Raw genomic sequence first — 18722 nt, 5'->3', positions numbered from 1 at the left:
GAATGGCCATCATCAAAAAGTCTACAAAAAATAAATACTGCAGAGGGTGTGGAGAAAAGGGAACCCTCTTGCACAGTTGGTGGGAATGTAAATTGATATAACCACTATGGAAAACGGTATGCAGATTCCTTAAAAAAAATATGACCCAGCAATCCCACTCCTAGCCATATACCCTGAGGAAACCAGAACTGAAAAAGGCACATGTACCTATGAGATGTTTTATATAAACCTCATGGTAACCACATGGACTGTAGCCCGTGAGGCTCCTCTGTCAGTGAGATTCTTCAGGCAAGAATCCTGGACTGGGTGGCCATCCCCTTTTCTAGCAGATCTTCCCCACCCAGGGATCAAATCCGGGTCTCCTGCATTAGAGGCAGATTCTTTACCAAAGGGGCCACTAAGGAAGCCCATGACATCCCTCATATGTGGGACCTAAAAATAAATGTTTCAAATTAACTGACTGGCAAAGCAGAAAGAGCCTCACAGACTTAGAGAATGAAACTATGGTTGCCCTGGGGGGAGGATGGTGGAAGGCACAGGCAGGGAGTTTGGGGTGGATATGTACACAGTGCTACACTGAAAGTGGATAACAAACAAGGAACTACTGTATAGCACATGAAACTCTGTCAGTGTTATGTGGCAGCCTGGATGGGAGGGGAGTTTAGGGGAGAATGGATACATGTATATGCATGGCTCAGGCCCTCTGCTGTTCACCTGAGACTATCACAACATTTTTAATCAGCTACAACCTGATACAAAATAAAAGGTTAAAAGAAAAAAACAAGACCCAAATACGTATGCTGCCTCCAGGACACTTACCTCGGCTCTGAGGACAAACATAGGCTCAAAGTGAAGGGATAGAAGACTCCAAATTACAGCCTCAACAGAAGGAATGTAGTCATACTCACATCAAGTAAAACACTCTTCAAGCCAAAAAACGGTAACAAAACACAAAGATGAACAATATATAATGATAAACCAGACAATTCATCAGGAAGACATAATAGTGATTTGTATATACATATATATACACACACACACCTAATTCAGGAGCACCAAAACATACAAAACAATCATTAACAGACCTAATGAAGAAACTGACAGCAAGAGAGTAACTAGGGGACTTTAACAGCCCACTTACGTCAATGGATAGGTCATCACCCAGAGAGAAATAAACCCACACTTGTGAACAAGAGCACACAATATACAATGGAGAAAGGCCAGTCTCTTAAATAGCGTTGGAAAAACGAAACAACTACCTGCACTCTCTCTCATCGTACACAGAAATCAACTCAAAGTGGATTAAAAGCCTGAACGCAAGACCTGAAAGCATACAACTACTACAAGAAAACATAAACAGCATGCTCTCTGACATCAGTCTTAGCAAAAGTCTTTAGATATGTCTCCTCAGACAAGAAGAACAAAAATAAATGGGCAACAGTAAACTAGAAAGCTTCTGCACAAAAAAAGAAATCCTCAGCAAAACAGGCAACCTACTGAGTGGGAGAAGCTATCTGCAAGTCATGGAGCCGATAAGGGGTTAATGTCGATGTATACAAAGAACTCAGACAACTCAACAGCCAAAAAACAACCACCTGCATAATAAATGGGCAGAGGAGCTGAATTTCTCCAAAGAAGACATACAGTTGGCTGGCAGACACAGGGAAAGATTTTCACCACCACTGATTATAAGGGAAATGCAAATCAAAACTACAATGAGCTACCATCTCACACTCTTAGAATGGCTGTCATCAAAAAGGTGAGAAACACCAAGCACTGGAAAGCATGTGCAGAAAAGGAAACCTGTTTTACACTGCAGAAATGGAAACTGGAGGAGTCACTATAGAAAACACTGTGGAGATTCCTCAAAAAGTTAACAACAGAACTACCATAAGATCCAGCTATTTCTGGCTATTTGGTGTGCCACACGTAAGTGATTTATCCAAAGAATAAAACACTAATTCAAAAAGATATATGCACCCCTATGTTCATTACAGCTTTATTTACAATAGCCAAGATAGGGAACAACCTAAGTGCCCATCAATGGATAAAGAAGTGGTATAAAGATGTGATGGAATGCTACTCAGCTATAAAAAAAGCAAAATCTTGCCCTGTGAGACAACATGGATGGACCTTGAGTGTATTAAGTTAAGTTAAATATGTCAGACAGAGAAAGCAAAATACCATATGACTTCACTTATGTGTGGCACACAAAAAACAAACAAAAAATAACGAATGAACTAAGCTAAACAAAAACAGCATATAAATAGAGAGGACACAGTGACAGTTACCAGCGGGGAGGGCAGGGAGAAGGGTAAGACAGGGAAAGGGGGTCAACTGAATGATGGAGGACAGAAACTCAGTTTTGGGGGTGAGCACACCACAGCGTGCACAGAAGCAGAGAGCTAATGCTGCACACGTGAAACCTGGATGATGCTACAAACCAGGGCTACTTCCATAAAAATAAATTTAAAAAATAAGAGATGACTGTTTACACAAATAGGGCAAGAGAAAAAAATTGTTCAAGATATCTGTCTCCAAAGTTCTCCCGTTTCCAATTCTTCTAGCTACACACGGAGTTGATTTTGGTTATTCCATCAACACCCTACAGCTTCTGAGACAGCCAGCAACGGAAGGGTTAGAGTTTCCCTCTAACAACAGAGAAAATGAGGGCTGGAAAAATACTGGAAAACCTCCAAAAGGTAACTCAACTCAAGATAACTTGGCAGAAGTTAGGCAGGAGACGAGGCTGAATCAACGGTCCCAGTCCTCTGTGTTACCTGTGTTACAGTCCCAGCCTTACCTGGCGCTCACCTGCACAACTGGTCCATCTCTGCCCGCCCCTCGGCTGTCACAGCACCTGCTCTAGCCAATGGAACGCCTGCAGATGTAACACAGACAGAGGCTCCAAATGCGCAGCATAGCGAGGCCTGTGCCACCACCCAGGACGCCACCTGGGCAGCTGCTGCCCCTCCGACATGGCCCCAGGAGGAGACAGATACATCCCAGTCCCCAAAGACAGTCTGGGAGATGCAAGGCCTAAAGCAGAGCCGCCCACAGAGCTCACATCTAGATGCATGATGAGAACCTGACTGAAGCACTTCCTGAGATTTCATGGTTGATTAATGTACAGCATTATTGTGCTGGTAAGCAGCTAACGGATACAAAGAACCTCAAAGATGCCAAATACAAGAAAACAGAATCAAGAGGATTTTCTGTAAAACATCCAATACATCCCCAGTTTTCTGGGGACAAGTGGAGGGAAGGTAGCGGCTTCCCAGGTGGCTCAGCAGTGAAGAACCCGCCTGTCAGGGAAGGAGATGCGGGTTTGATCCCTGGGTCAGGGAGACCCCTGGAGGAGCAAACGGCAACTGGCTCCAATATTCTTGCCTGGGAAATCTCATGGACGGAGGAACCCGGTGGGCTACAGTCCATGGGGTCGCAAAGACTAGGACATGACTTAGCGACTGAACGACGACGACGAGAGGGAAAGGTGAGTTTTCATAATGTCAAAGTGGGAGGATGAGTAATATCAATCATGACAATCACCACCACCAACACAGTTCCCATTAAGAATTGCTGGAACAGACTAACCACACACAGTTTAAAGAAAGAAAAACAGAGACATGCATACAGCTTATCATTTGTTTATAAGTAGGTGTTTCTAAGTTATTAAAAGCATTTTTCTTTTAAATAGTTCAAAATGCCAACAAATGATTATTTGCTTGATTTTTCTCAGCAAGGCTCATCTTCATCCCCATAGGTAGTATTAAATTCAGTTCTAGTTCCAAGGGAGTTCCACATCCAAAAAGCTCCTAATCCAATGTACCACACTGGATTTATTCTATACCTCAAGATAATTATTTTTACATTAAATTTAAGATACTTGAAGACCCCGACTAGAAACAGCAGGACTCAGAAAAATCTCTGTAGATTTTGATGAAAGGTAAAAAACTGTCTTTTATGATCATTTTAGCTTGAAAACTGACGGACATCCATTTTGCAGATAAATAAAATGCTACTTATATGCTATATCAAATCTCGAAAATAATTTCCAGATAAGCAACAGAAGGAATACATTATATGAAATTATAATATACAAGTACATATTTATATACAGAGGATTTTCATTAGAATAAAGACTATCAAAGTCAAAAGCAGGGAAAATTTGACCCTTAAAAAGTAATGCCACTTTCACAGGAGAAGGAAAAAAAAAAACAACACTAATGTGAGAAATGAGCAGGAAAATATTGCAGGCAGCAAGATATGTGTTAGGATGATACGTTTTCTCTTTAATATACTTATGAAAAGGGGTGCTTTCTACATCTGCCTTATACTACATAGGACAAGAAAGTCAAAAAACATTCTAACATCTTTTATTGTATTAATAATTTTTGCTTCCCGAGCAATTAGCTCTTTAAAAATTGAGGAAAAAAGAGAGATGATTCCCTCAAGGTTTAGTACTTTGTAGCTTATACAAAAAAATTAAAAGCATTTCAGTGTAGCAGACATTTTTAATATGACTACATTGCCAATACTCAAAACTTCACTATTAAATTTGTCATTCTTTTTAACATAATCACCAAAAAAGTTCAAATTAGGATTACAGACTAAAAGAATGATTATAGATATTAGAGTACAAAATAAGAAGTGTACATATACTCAAATTTCCACAAATATTTTCTTTTAAAAAGCTATATTCATGCATAAAAACTTTCAGAAATTTTATACCTCTACTATCTAACCATCTAATTTCAATAAACAAACTAATAATTCCTTTGTCTTTTTTGTCTGAGGATTGCCTCAAGAGAAACTTATCAATCAAATCTAATTAATTTTTGAGTTTTTATAGATTTTTTTTAGCAAAGTATTAAGCAGTAATAAAATATTTTATCTAAAAAGGTAATTGTCGAAGATTTCATGTCTTCTCAGTACAAAGTCAACTTGCAATCTTACATTGGTGGCTTCCTTAAAATGAAGTGATGAGGAAACTAAAAGCTTCTAGCATTTTTACTTTTACAAAGGGTCACATGTATCTATTAGTTCTTATTCTGAATTTTAAATTGACAAACACAGGTAGCTATTATAAAGGCCAAGGAATTACCCCTTCACTGGTTGACAGAACTGCTAACAGCAGTGATGGCAGCACTACGGGCGTCTCACTGGCAATCAGCGCAATGACAGACGTCACAGGCAGTCTTTCACACACGGTCTCAACACATCTAGCCATCAAGCGTCCAAAAACAAGCTAACTCTTCAGAGTGGCTGAAGATTTTATCTACATTGTGCTAAAAATAAAAAAATTTTCACCTTTCAAGGATCACCAAGACTTAACTACAGATTAAAACAAAGATGTATTTCCCAGCCTGGGCTGGAGAACCAAGGCTCCTGTGAGTGGCCTGTGTGTCACATATAACACGCATGCAGGCATAAGCATGCACGAGGGTGTGCATACATGTGCACACCCACACACACGAGACAACAGAGCTGAAAATTTGACTCGAGATTGTTTAGAAATCTCACAGTGCTATCATCAGTTGTAGCCATGCCCTTTCCCAGGGGATCTTTCCAACCCAGAGATGGAACTCAGGTCTCCTGCACTGCAGGCAGATTCCTTACCACGTCAGCCACCAGAGACGCCCACATTTCTCTTACCACTCCCTAGTTTTCCCATCCTAATTTTAAGAAGCAAAAACTTACCAATATCACTGGCAAACTCATAGACATGGGGTTTTTGCAGCAGCCCTAATTGACACATACAGGTAAGGGCATTAAGAGCTTTCACAATAACAAATTCCTCAGCATCACTAAGACCTTGTTGCAGCAGGGGTTTGAGAATTGAGGAGCTTTGCCAGCCAACATAGGCAGCAACACCTGAAAAAGAGAAGCAACCATACATGACTTTTTTATACCTGAAATTACAAATGTTATTAGTGAAAGTATTAGTTGCTCAGTCGTGTCCTCAACTCTTCGTGACCCCATGGACTGTAGACTGTCAGGCTCCCCTATCCATGGAATTCTCCAGGCAAGAATATTGGAGTGGGTTGCCATTTCCTTCTCTAGGGGATCTTCCCAACCAGGGATTGAACCTGGGTCTCCTGCATTGTAGGCAGATTCCTTACCATTGAGCCACCAGGGAATAAAATGAATCAAAAGCCAAATATGTTAAGCAATAACCCAGGGAGAGACACGGCATTTCCTACCCAGCACAATAAAAAAAAAAGACTCAAACCAATGCCAATCACCAAGAAATTCTGTGACACCAAGGGGAAAAAGATCCTATAAGCTTACAGAAAGAAAAATACAGATCCCCTAAAAAGGAAGTGGAATCAGACTGGCATCAGATGATCTTCAGCACCCATGCAGGCTAGAACACAACAGGGCAAGATCTTCAAGATTATGGAAGAAATTTTATACCCAAACTGTCAATAAAATAAGGATAAAAAAATGAGTCATCGTGAGACATGCAAGAACTATATGTGGTTAACTCCCATGCAAACATTTCTAAGAAAGTTTCTTGAGGATATTTTCCAACAAAATGAGGAAAATGTAGAAAGACAAAATGGTAGATATAAATCAAGAATTCAAGGGGGGAAAAGGATAATAGCTAGTAAAGACATAGAAATCAATCAGCCCAAATTAAAACTAAAAGTCAATAAACTTCAAAAATGTTATTAAGAAGAAAAATGGAAGAGATTATAAGAAATAGATAAAACTAGTAAGAAAGAAGCTAGATATTATAAACAGAGTGAAGAAAGTATATTTTCTCTCTAAAAGGAAAACAAAAAACTCAAACTCCAAAACAAAAAAAAAGAAAAAACTGTTCAAGAAAGTCATAGTGTAAAAATGAAATAAATTAAAATGTACTGTGTATTTTGTTGTCTGCAGAGGAGAGGAAAAAGAATCCATTGACCTTGATACTACAGACAGTCTCATCAAGTGATAAGAGTCATGGCATCAGAACTGTGGTGACTTGATAGGGATTGCATAGAATCTATAGATTGCTTTGGGTAGTATACTCATTTTCACAATATTGATTCTTCCGATCCATGAACACGGTAATTTCTCCATCTATTTGGGTCCTCTTTGATTTCTTTGATTACTTTCATCAGTGTTTTATGGTTTTCTATGTATAGGTTTTTTGTTTCTTTAGGTAGATATACTCCTAAGTATTTTATTATTTTTGTTGGAATGGTGAATGGTACATTTCCTTAATTTCTCTTTCTGTTTTCTCATTGTTCCTGTATAGGAATGTAAGGGATTTCTGTGTGTCAATTTTATATCCGGCAACTTTACTATATTTGCTGATTAGCTCTAGTAATTTTCTGGTAGAGTCTTCAGGGTTTTTTATGTAGAGGATCACGTCATCTGCAAACAGTGAGAGTTTCACTTCTTCTTTTCCTATCTGGATTCCTTTTATTTCTTTTTCTGCTTTGACTGCTGTAGCCAAAACTTCCAAAACTATGTTGAATAGTAGTGGTAAGAGTGGGCACCCTTGTCTTGTTCCTGATTTTAGGGGAAATGCTTTCAATTTTTCACCATTGAGGATAATGTTTGCTATGGGTTTGTCATACATAGCTTTTATTATGTTGAGGTATATTCCTTCTATCCCTGCTTTCTGGAGAGTTTTTATCATAAATGGATGCTGAATTTTGTCAAAGGCCTTTTCTGCATCTATTGAGATAATCATATGGTTTTTATCTTTCAATTTGTTAATGTGGTGTATACAGAACTAGAACAAATAATTTCACAATTTGTATGGAAATACAAAAAACCTCGAATAGCCAAAGTAATCTTGAGAAAGAAGAATGGAACTGGAGGAATCAACCTGCCTGACTTCAGGCTCTACTACAAAGCCACAGTCATTAAGACAGTATGGTACTGGCACAAAGACAGAAATATAGATCAATGGAACAAAATAGAAAACCCAGAGATAAATCCACATACCTATGGATACCTTATCTCCGACAAAGGAGGCAAGAATATACAATGGAAAAAAGACAACCTCTTTAACAAGTGGTGCTGGGAAAACTGGTTAGCCACTTGTAAAAGAATGAAACTAGAACACTTTCTAACACCATACATAAAAATAAACTCAAAATGGATTAAAGATCTAAATGTAAGACCAGAAACTATAAAACTCCTAGAGGAGAACATAGGCAAAACACTCTCCGACATAAATCACAGCAAGATCCTCTATGACCCACTTCCCAGAATATTGGAAATAAAAGCAAAAATAAACAAATGGGACCTAATGAAAATTAAAAGCTTTTACACAACAAAGGAAACTATAAGCAAGGTGAAAAGACAGCCCTCAGATTGGGAGAAAATAATAGCAAACGAAGCAACAGACAAAGGATTAATCTCAAAAATATACAAGCAACTCCTGCAGCTCAATTCCAGAAAAGTTAATGACCCAATCAAAAAATAGGCCAAAGAACTAAACAGACATTTCTCCAAAGAAGACATACAGATGGCTAACAAACACAGGAAAAGATGCTCAACATCACTCATTATCAGAAAAATGCAAATCAAAATCACAGTGAGGTATCATTACACACCAGTCAGAATGGCTGCTATCCAAAAGTCTACAAGCAATAAATGCTGGAGAGGGTGTGGAGAAAAGGGAACCCTCTTACACTGTTGCTGGGAATGCAAACTAGTACAGCCGCTATGGAGAACAGTGTGGAGATTTCTTAAAAACTGGAAATAGAACTGCCATATGACCCAGCAATCCCACTCCTGGGCATACACACTGAGGAAACCAGTTCTGAGAGAGACACGTGCACCCCAATGTTCATCGCAGCACTGTTTATAATAACCAGAACATGGAAGCAACCTAGATGCCCATCAACAGACGAATGGATGAGGAAGCTATGGTATATATACACAATGAAATATTACTCAGCCATTAAAAAGAATTCATTTCAATCAGTTCTAATGAGATGGATGAAACTGGAGCCCATTATATAGAGTGAAGTAAGCCAGAAAGATAAACACCAATACAGTATACTAACACATATATATGGAATTTAAAAAGATGGTAACAATAACTCTATATGCAAAACAGAAAAAGAGACACAGATGTACAGAACAGACTTTTGGACTCTGTGGGAGAAGGCGAGGGTGGGGATGTTCTGAAAGAATAGCACTGAAACAAGTATACCACCAAGGGTGAAACAGATCACCAGCCCAGGCTGGATGCATGGGACAAGTGCTCGGGGCTGGTGCACTGGGAAGACCCAGAGGGATGGGATGGGGAGGGAGGTGGGAGGGGGGATCGGGATGTGGAACACATGTAAATCCATGGCTGATTCATGTCAATGTATGGCAAAAACCACTACAATATTGTAAAGTAATTAGCCTCCAACTAATAAAAATAAATGGGAAAAAAAAAAAACTGTGGTGAGCAATTATAAATACAGTCCACTACTTGGTTCTAAAGTCAATAAAATTTACACACTCATGTAAATTATTTTGAATTTTCAGAATCAGTCTGTACAAGCAGAAGAGACTTCATTATGACTACAGAATTTAAATATTATCAACTATAAAAATGCAATTAGTAGTTGAAGTATCAACCAACAGAAGAAGCAGAAAGAAAGAAAATGATAAAAAAGGAATGAAGGAAGGGAAGGAGGAAAACACAAAATTCTTCGCAGTCCAAATCAGAAGACCAATTAAGAAACAACTGAATTATTTAAAGTTATAAAAACAACATAGTGATCAACAACTCAAAACAGAGAGGACAAGAGGGATCAGATTATGATATGAATGAGTTAACTCTTCATCTGGCACAGAAAAAAGTCAAGAGATAAAGTTGATACTCCTAAAAAGAATAATATGAAAATACTATACAAGATAATAGTCACCTGAAGATATCAAACCAGAACCACACACCAGAGTAAGCGCCTCTGGAAAGTGCAACTACTGCCTTTCACACATTACTTCTTATATTTTGAGTAATTTGTAAAAGTATATTTCTCTTATAATCGACAAAGAATTTTAGAATTGTTTTCTGTAGTAAAAGAAAAAAACGCTGTCTAAAATTCCAGTGAATTATATTTAGAAACTTTACAAACTAAAACGTGTAACAAATTAAAATAGTTCAAAATATTTTGGAAAAGAAGACTGACATTTGGGGAGCTTGTTCTACCAGATACTAAAGTTGCTTATAAATATATAATAATTAAAATATAACTATAAAGAGTATAATATTGAGAAGTGAATTTTTAAAAAATCAATGGAATAGGATACCTAGAAAAGTGACCCTAAAAGACATATGCATGCAACAGATGATAACAGAAGCTTCACAAATAAGTGGAAAATAAATGAAATGTTTAGTAGATAGTGCTGGGAAAATTGGTTACATTCCTGAGAAAAACTGGGATTTCACCTCATACCACAGCCCCAAATAAAGACTAATTAAGCAGTTCATGCTATGCTGTGCTCAGTCGCTCAGTCGTGTCCAACTCTCTGCAACCCCATGGACCGCAGCCCGCCAGGCTCCTCTGTCCATGGGTTCTCCAGGTAAGAATACTAGAGTGGGTCGCCATGCCCTTCTCCAGGGGATCTTCCCAACCCAGAGATCGAATCCAGGCCTCCTGCATTGCAAACCAGATTCTTACTTCTATGTAAAGCTTTAATACAAAAAAAAGACATGCACCCAATGTATAATTAACCTAATTCTGGAATGGAAAAATATTTAAGGGCAAAAGTAAAAAAAAAAAAAAGAATGAAAAGATCAAATAAGTTGACAACACTAAAATTATTTTAAACAACATAAAAAATAACAGTCAAGCTGAGAAAAGGTTATTTGCCATAGAAGTGATAAAATGTTATTTTTAATGTATACATAAAAGACTCAAAACAAATTATAAGAAAAGCATAACACCATCCAAAAATGGGAGCCAAAATAATAAATTAAAAATTCACAGAATTTTTATTTTATTTCAAAGAAATATGAACGAGTAATCAACATGAGGAATTTTTTGAACCTTCAATGATAAGCAAATAAATATACATCAAAACAAGTCATCACTTTAAGCTACCAACGAAGACTGACTAAAGCCTATTGCATACTGGAAGGCTGTGCAGTACTATTGAACAATACCCACCAGAGTAGATAATGATATTATCTCTTTGAAAAGCTTAAAAATGTGTCAAGTTCTAAAAATATACTCATATTATTTAACTCAGTAATTAAAATTTCTGACTCCCAACCTGAGAAAATAATCAGAAGAAAATATTTACGTAAATGGTTATGTGTATAATTGAAGGCAGGAGGAGAAGGGGACGACAGAGGATGAGATGGTTGGATGGCATCACCGACTCAATGGACATGAATTTGGGTAAACTCTGGAAGTTGATGATGGACAGGCCTGGTATGCTGCAGGCCATGAGGTTGCAGAGTCGGACACAACTGAGCAACTAAACTGAACAGATGTGTATCATATATGTTGACCAAAGTAAAAACAATTTAAATATTCAAAAGAACAGTTCATTAAATTTTGGTAAAAGTATAATAAAATATTTCTACTTGTTAGATTACGGTTTCAAAGAATTTTTAGTAACATAAGAAAATGTTCAGAATATACATGTTACTAGATAAAGGTTTAAAAAATAACAAGACTGAGAAGTAATATAATACATACAGAGCGCTTAGGGGCTAGGCATTATTACACATGTTAATTCATTTTATCTTCAAAACAACTAGTGGGTTAGTTAATATTATTATCCTCATTTTACAGGCAGGGAAACAAAGGCACACAAAAGATTAAATGATTTCCCCTAGAACCACAACCAGCAGGTGACAAAGCCAGGACTTGAGCCTAGCAATCTGGTGTCAAGAGTGGCTGCTCTTACAAACTCGACCAAGTGTTCAAGAGCAACCAACTCAAAACAAGATCCTTCTATGACCTACCTCCAAGAGTAATGGAAACAAAAACAAAAATAAACAAGTGGGACCTAAATAAACTTAAGAGCTTTTGCACAACAAAGGAAGATATAAGCAAGGTGAAAAGACAATGCTCAGAGTGGGAGAAAATAACAGCAAATGAAACAACTGACAAAGAATTAATTTCCAAAACATAAAAGCAGCTCATACAAGTCAAAACCAGAAAAACAAACAACCCAATCAAAGAGTGGGAAAAGATCTAAACAGAGATTTCTCCGAAGAAGACATACAGATGGCCAGCCAACACATGAAAGATGCTCAACATCTTATTATTTCCTCTGGTAGCTCAGATGGTAAGGAATCTGCCTGCAAGGCGGGAGATCCAGGTTTGATCCCTAGACTGAAAAATCCCCTGGAGGAGGGAATGGCAACCTACTCCAGTATTCTTGCCTAGAGAATTCCACAGACTGAGGAGCCTGGTGGGCTACAGTCCACAGGGTCACAAAGAGTCAGACACAACTAAGTGATTATTAGAGAAATTCAAATAAAAACTACAATAAGATATCACTCCACACTGGTCAGAATGGCCATCATCAAGAAGTCTATGAACAATAAATGCTGCAGAGGGTGTGGAAAAAAGGGAACACTCTTGCACTGTTGGTGGGAATGTAAATGGATACAGCTACTATGGAAGATGGTGTGGAGCTTTCTTAGAAAAACTAGAAATAAAACCACCATGCTGCTAAGCTGCTGCTAAGTGACTTCAGTCGTGTCCAACTCTATGCAACCCCATAGATGGCAGCCCACCAGGCTCCGCCATATGACGCAGCAATCTCTCCTAGGCATTATACCCTGAGGAAAACAAAATTGAAAAAAGACACATGTATCCCACTGTTCATTGCGGCACTACTTACAATAGCTAGAACATGGAAGCAACCTAGATGTCCATCAACAGGTGAATGGATAAAGCAGCTGTGAGGTGTGTGGGGGGTGGGGTGGGGAATAATAGAATATTACTCAGCCATAAAAAGGAATGCTATTGAGTCAGTTCTAATGAGGTGGATGAAACCAGAGTCTATTACACAGAGTGAAGTAAGTCAAAAAGAGAAAGATAAATATAATTTACTAACACATATATATGGAATCTAGAAAGATGGTACTGATGAATTTATTTGTAGGGCAGCAATGGAGAAACAGACACAGAAAACAGACTTATAGACATGGGGTGGGGGAGTGGGGGGAGAGGGTGAGATGTATGGAGAGTAACATGGAAACTTTCATTACCATATGTAAATAGACAGCCAATGGGAATTCGCTGTATGATGCAGGGGACTCAAACAGGGGCTCTGTGTCAACCTAGAGGGGTGGGTGGGGAGGGAGACGGGGGGTTCAAGAGGGAGGGGACACATGTATACCTATGGCTGATTCATGCTGATGTTCAGCAGAAAACAACAAAATTCTGTAAAGCAATTACCCCTCAATTAAAAAAATAAAAAAACAGTGCCACTCTTAGCCAGTACATAACATATGCCTCACAGTATATATGGCAGAATGGGATGATGGGTGGAAAGAGGAGGCAACGATGACCCAGAGGAAGGGAAAAAACAAAACCTTAACGGAGGCTGTACATGGGCTGGAGAACTGGAGGGGAGTTGTTTTAAGGTTTTTAGATCTTCCAATTTTTCTACATCTGTGCTAAGTCGTGTCGGGCTCTTTGCAACCCTGTGGACTGCAGCCCGCCAGGCTCTTCTGTCCATGGGGATTCTCCAGGCATGATTACTGGAGTGTGTTGTCAGGCCCTCCTCCAGGATCATGACTCAGGGATCAAACCCACATCTCTTATGTCTCCTGCATTGGCAGGCAGCTTCTTTGCAACCAGTACCACCTGGGAAGTCCAATTTTTCTATAGCAAGTATGTATTAACTTTTATACACAAGAAATAAATGAAAATTACTTTAAAAGTGAAAAAAGATGACCCATAACTACAATGACCCAGAGAGATGGGATGGGGAGGGAGGTGGGAGGGGGGTTCAGGATGGGGAACACATGTAAATCCATGGCTGATTCATATCAATGTATGGCAAAAATCACAACAATATTGTAAAGTAATTAGCCTCCAACTAATATAAATAAATGAAAAAAAAGAAAAAAGAACATAAAGGCCGTGTTTCAAAATACACATGGGGGCTTCCCTGGTGGTCCAGAGGGTAAGACTCCACCTTGCAGTAAGCACAAGGGACACGGGTTTCACCCCTGGTAGGGGAAGATTCCGCATGCTCTGCAGCAGCTAAGCCCGTGGCCACACTACTGAGCTCAAGCCCTAACGCCTGCAAGCCGCAACTCCTGAGCCTGTGCGCCACAACTGTGGAAGCCATGTGCCCGGAGCCTGCACTCCACAACAGGAGCAGCCAGCAATGAGAAGCCCACGCTTCACAAGAGTGGTCCTCGCTCATTGCAACTAGAGAAGCCCGAGTGCAGCAACAAAGACCGTCCAACATATAAAAAACAGAAAACCCAAAAATAAAATAAATAAATCAACAAATCTGTTTTTTTTTACATCTACATGAATTGGCCAATAGATGAAGTTTCAAGAATTACCTTTTCCAAAGAAAAGAAATAAAAATAAGATTACTTAAAGGAGAGAGCAAGACAGAAAGAGGTGAGAAGCAAAGCATACTGTGTTCAGGAGTTGAGTTAGATGGAGTCCAAGACGGAAGGCTGAGATGAAACAATAAGCTAATGCAAAAGTTAAAAACAAACTAGAAAGGTCTGAAAAGAGGAGGTACAGTAATCTCCAGTTATAACAAGCAAGAACAGTAATTTCAAGACTTTTGAAAAGTAGGAAGTATCCTTTTTTCTACAACATTATACAGTAATATTAGCAGAAATAGGAATACTATTGCTAAATGAGTTTCTTTCCTATTTTTATTTTACAGGAAAAACATCCAACAGCAAACCTTTTACCAGTTACTGTCCCAGATTACTGAAAATCAAAATCTATAAACCCCACAGCTTCTGCTACCACATGAGAAAGTCTGGATACCTACAAAGTTTCCCACTGTGCAGAAGAGTGTTTAAGCTTTTTGAGTTAATAGACAAGTTTTATAATCATGTGCAAAATGATATATAAAGAGTTAGTGGGTAATTGTAATAATATGGCATTAGCATATAATATTTCATAAATAACAAACTTAAAATTGAAAAGGTCAGTACAATCAGGTGGAAAATAATCAGTTACTACTCCAAAATGAAAAATAGTAAATCTTAGTGTAGAACATGACTTAATCTACTCAAAATAAGTTGATTTCTTTCTAATTTTGAATCTAAATGCAACAGGAGTCATATGCAGATAAAATCAAGATTAATTCTCTTCTTTAGATAAATCTGAAAATTAAGAATTCAAACATTTTGAAAAAATAGTGGGAAAAAAGTCAACCAATTTTTCACAGATTTTTGGTTTTACAAAAAGCAAAGCCTGTAAGCTTCCTAATTAGACTGATTTTCAATCATAACTATACTTTGTTATTTTCTGATTGCAAAAGTGATGCATGTTTACTATAGAAAATTTGACAAATATGGAAAAATGAAAAAAAAAAAAACCAATTACCTGTAATCCCAGCCCCAGAGATAATCACTGTTCACATCTTAGTATATTCAGCCTTTTTAATAAACATATCATTTGTTATTATTATTACCTATACTCAAATGAGTTCAGTCACTTTAGTAATATTTCATGGTACTTTCCCAGGTCATTAAATATTCTTTCAAAACATACTTTTTAACGACTACATGGTATCCCTTTATATGCAGGTATCAATCTCTTGATCAGCTAGGATATTTCCATCACCCTGAAGCATGAAGGACAGAAATACCAGGAATTCATTTCCCTATTAATGAAATCTGGTAGTACTATCACCTTTCAGATTGCATGGAAGTTATCTGTTTGAGAAGATAATCCAAATCTTAAAGATAAATTTAAAAACAAACAAAAACATACCAACTATACTATCAAAAAAAGCTCCACGCAGATGCCAATCATTTTTATCATTCAGGAAAGTGATCATGTGGGACAACAAAACATCATTGGCTTTCTGACGTCCAAAGAATACACACAACCGTGTTATCCCACTTTCCATTAAGGTTTGTTTCACGATATTTTCAGGGTCACTTAGCAAAGTGACAACTTTCTGCTGGACCATTTCATGTAAGGCTTGGAGCTCTAAAAAAAGAAAAAAGAAAACTGTGATCAATTTTTTTTCCTCCAAACATACAGACCCAGTCTTTCTCACTCCTTGGAGGAAACAGAATGATTATAGAAGCCACCACAGAAAAACTACAATCACTAAGTTTTTCCACTATTCAAAGCTTTGAAGGACAGCTGGGAAAATGAAACATAGACTGAAAAACATTGTAATAAGCAGATGCTACAAGCATGGTTACTATCTCACCATTTACTAGCTCTATTTATGAGGATCCAAGAAAAAAACTATGGAGAAGCACCAGAGAAAGATACTGTCCAATAAGATCGACCTAAGGAAGTGAAACCGCTTAAGACTGGTCAGGATATAATCTGATGGTACAGGTGTTGGTTAATTACAGTTTAGAAAGCCAGAAAACATACTGCAAGTCCTGACAAGACTTCACATGATCTGGCCATCACTTCTTTCTCTGATCTTATCTCCTACCCACCCTACCTTTTTCATTCATTTATTTAAGTAGATGGTTGTCTTCCCCTTACTAAAACAGTCTCAAGAGAGCAGGAATCTCTTCTGTCTCACTTACCACCATATCCCTAAATGTTCACAGCAAGCACACAAACTGCCTTATGCAAAACTCATTTAACAGTTATCCACTGACTAAATGAATGAAGGCAGAGCCCACTTCTGGTACAGCCACTGTCAAGGGAGAAGGTGGTCTGAAAGACACAATTCTATATTCACGTTAAGAAAAACTTTAGATTAACTCCCCAAAAGTTTTATTGCCTAACTTCATTACTTAAAACGTCCAAGGACTTTTCCTGGTGGTCCTGCTGCTGCTGCTAAGTCGCTTCAATCATGTCCAACTCTGTGCGACCCCATAGAGAGCAGCCCACCAGGCTCCCCCGTCCCTGGGATTCTCCAGGCAAGAACACTGGAGTGGGTTGCCATTTCCTTCTCCAATGCGTGAAAGTGAAAAGTCAAAGTGAAGTCGCTTAGTCGTGTCCGACTCTTAGCGACCCCACAGACTGCAGCCCACCAGGCTCCCCCGTCCCTGGGATTCTCCAGGCAAGAGTACTGGAGTGGAGTGCCACTGCCTTCTCCCTCCTGGTGGTCCAGGGGTTAAGAATTCACCTTGCAATGCAGGGGGTGTGGGTTTGAACCTTAGTCAGGGAACTAAGATTCTACATGCCCTGGAGCAATTAAGCCCATGCTCAACAACTACAGTGCCCATCCACAATGAAAATTCCGAGTGCACCAACTAAGGCCCAATGCAGTCAAATAAATATTTTTTAAAAAATAAACAGTCCAATTACATGCTTATAGGATGTACAACAGTATTATTTTCCAAGTAATTCTGAGAATTTCCATTCTGATACATTATTTCTAAGTTTAAAATTATTCCAGTGTCTTCAATTCCAAATAATATTTGTTGTATAAAATGATCCATTTAACAAGTAAATGAGACACTACAGCCATCTTCAGTTCAGTTCAGTTACTCAGTCGTGTCCAACTCTTTGCGACTCTGTGGACCGGAGCACGCCAGGCCTCCCTGTCCATCACCAACTCCTGGAGTTTACTCAAACTCATGTCCATCAAGTCGGTGATGCTATCCAACCATCTCATCCTCTGTCGTCCCCTTCTCCTCCTGCCTTTAATCTTTCCCAGCATCAGGGTCTTTTCCAATGAGTCAGCTCTTCGCATCAGTCCTTCCAATGAACACCCAGGACTGATCTCCTTTAGGATGGACTGGTTGGATCTTCTTGTAGTCCAAGGGACTCTCAAGAGTCTACTCCAACACCACAGTTCAAAAGCATCAATTCTTCGGTGCTCAGCTTTCTTTATAGTCCAACTCTCACATTCATACATGACTAATGGAAAAACCATAGTTTGACTAGGTGGACCTTTGTGGACAAAGTAATGTCTCTGCTTTTTAATATGCTGTCTAGGTTGGTCATAACTTTCCTTCCAAGGAGTAAGCGTCTTTTAATTTCATGACTGCAGTCACCATCTGCAGTGATTTTGGAGCCTGAAAAAATAAAGTCTGCCACTGTTTCCACTGTTGCCCCATCTGAAAAGTAGATTTCTCTAGTTTTTCTGAACTAGAAATATCTTAGAAAACATCTTAGTATATTATTTGACTTACAAATATTTAACACAATAAACATTAACTAAAAGCCTGTTAAAAAGCTGTATGGATGTAGATAAACGTGAGCCAGGGACAGACCTTACAGACTTCACCATTACATTGTTCCTTTATGATAAAAGGTATGAGTTTTGATACAAGAATCATAGGTAGTATGAAATAAACACAGTTTATGACTGAGTATATGTCAGAATATACTCATATAAGTAGGAAAGGTTTAGATTTCTTAGCTATGGTGTTGTCAATGTTTTTTCCTTTATCCTATAATTATTTTATAATTCAGCTAGCTTTGCTGTTGACACAAATCAATTCTGGCTGAAAAACTACTGAGCTTAGAATCTGTGGTGACAGGCTGTCATTTTCTGGCTAGATAGCAACGCAAAAGAGTAGAAGAGAACAGTCAAAACAATAGGAATCCTTTCCTTTATACATCTGGTATTCTTTCATTTTACATTAGAATTATAAAAGAGAGTTTGCTGCAAGT

At 38.3% G+C, this 18722-nt stretch overlaps 1 protein-coding gene across 3 annotated transcripts in view; it reads right to left on the bottom strand.

The window, feature by feature from the left end:
• PIK3R4 (phosphoinositide-3-kinase regulatory subunit 4) overlaps nt 1-18722 on the bottom strand; it is an 84817-nt gene that overhangs the window by 47209 nt on the left and 18886 nt on the right. For all 3 annotated transcript variants that reach the window (XM_065942681.1, XM_065942680.1, XM_065942682.1), the window contains exons 6-7: nt 15894-16115; nt 5701-5874 (exon numbers count right to left, since the gene is read on the bottom strand). In XM_065942681.1, the coding sequence (XP_065798753.1) occupies nt 5701-5874; nt 15894-16115 (396 nt within the window). The remainder of the gene's footprint in view (nt 1-5700; nt 5875-15893; nt 16116-18722) is intronic.

This window comes from Muntiacus reevesi, chromosome 8 (assembly GCF_963930625.1).
Source record: "Muntiacus reevesi chromosome 8, mMunRee1.1, whole genome shotgun sequence".
Taxonomy (NCBI): Eukaryota; Metazoa; Chordata; class Mammalia; order Artiodactyla; family Cervidae; genus Muntiacus; species Muntiacus reevesi.
This window is presented reverse-complemented; position numbering and strand designations above follow the sequence as displayed.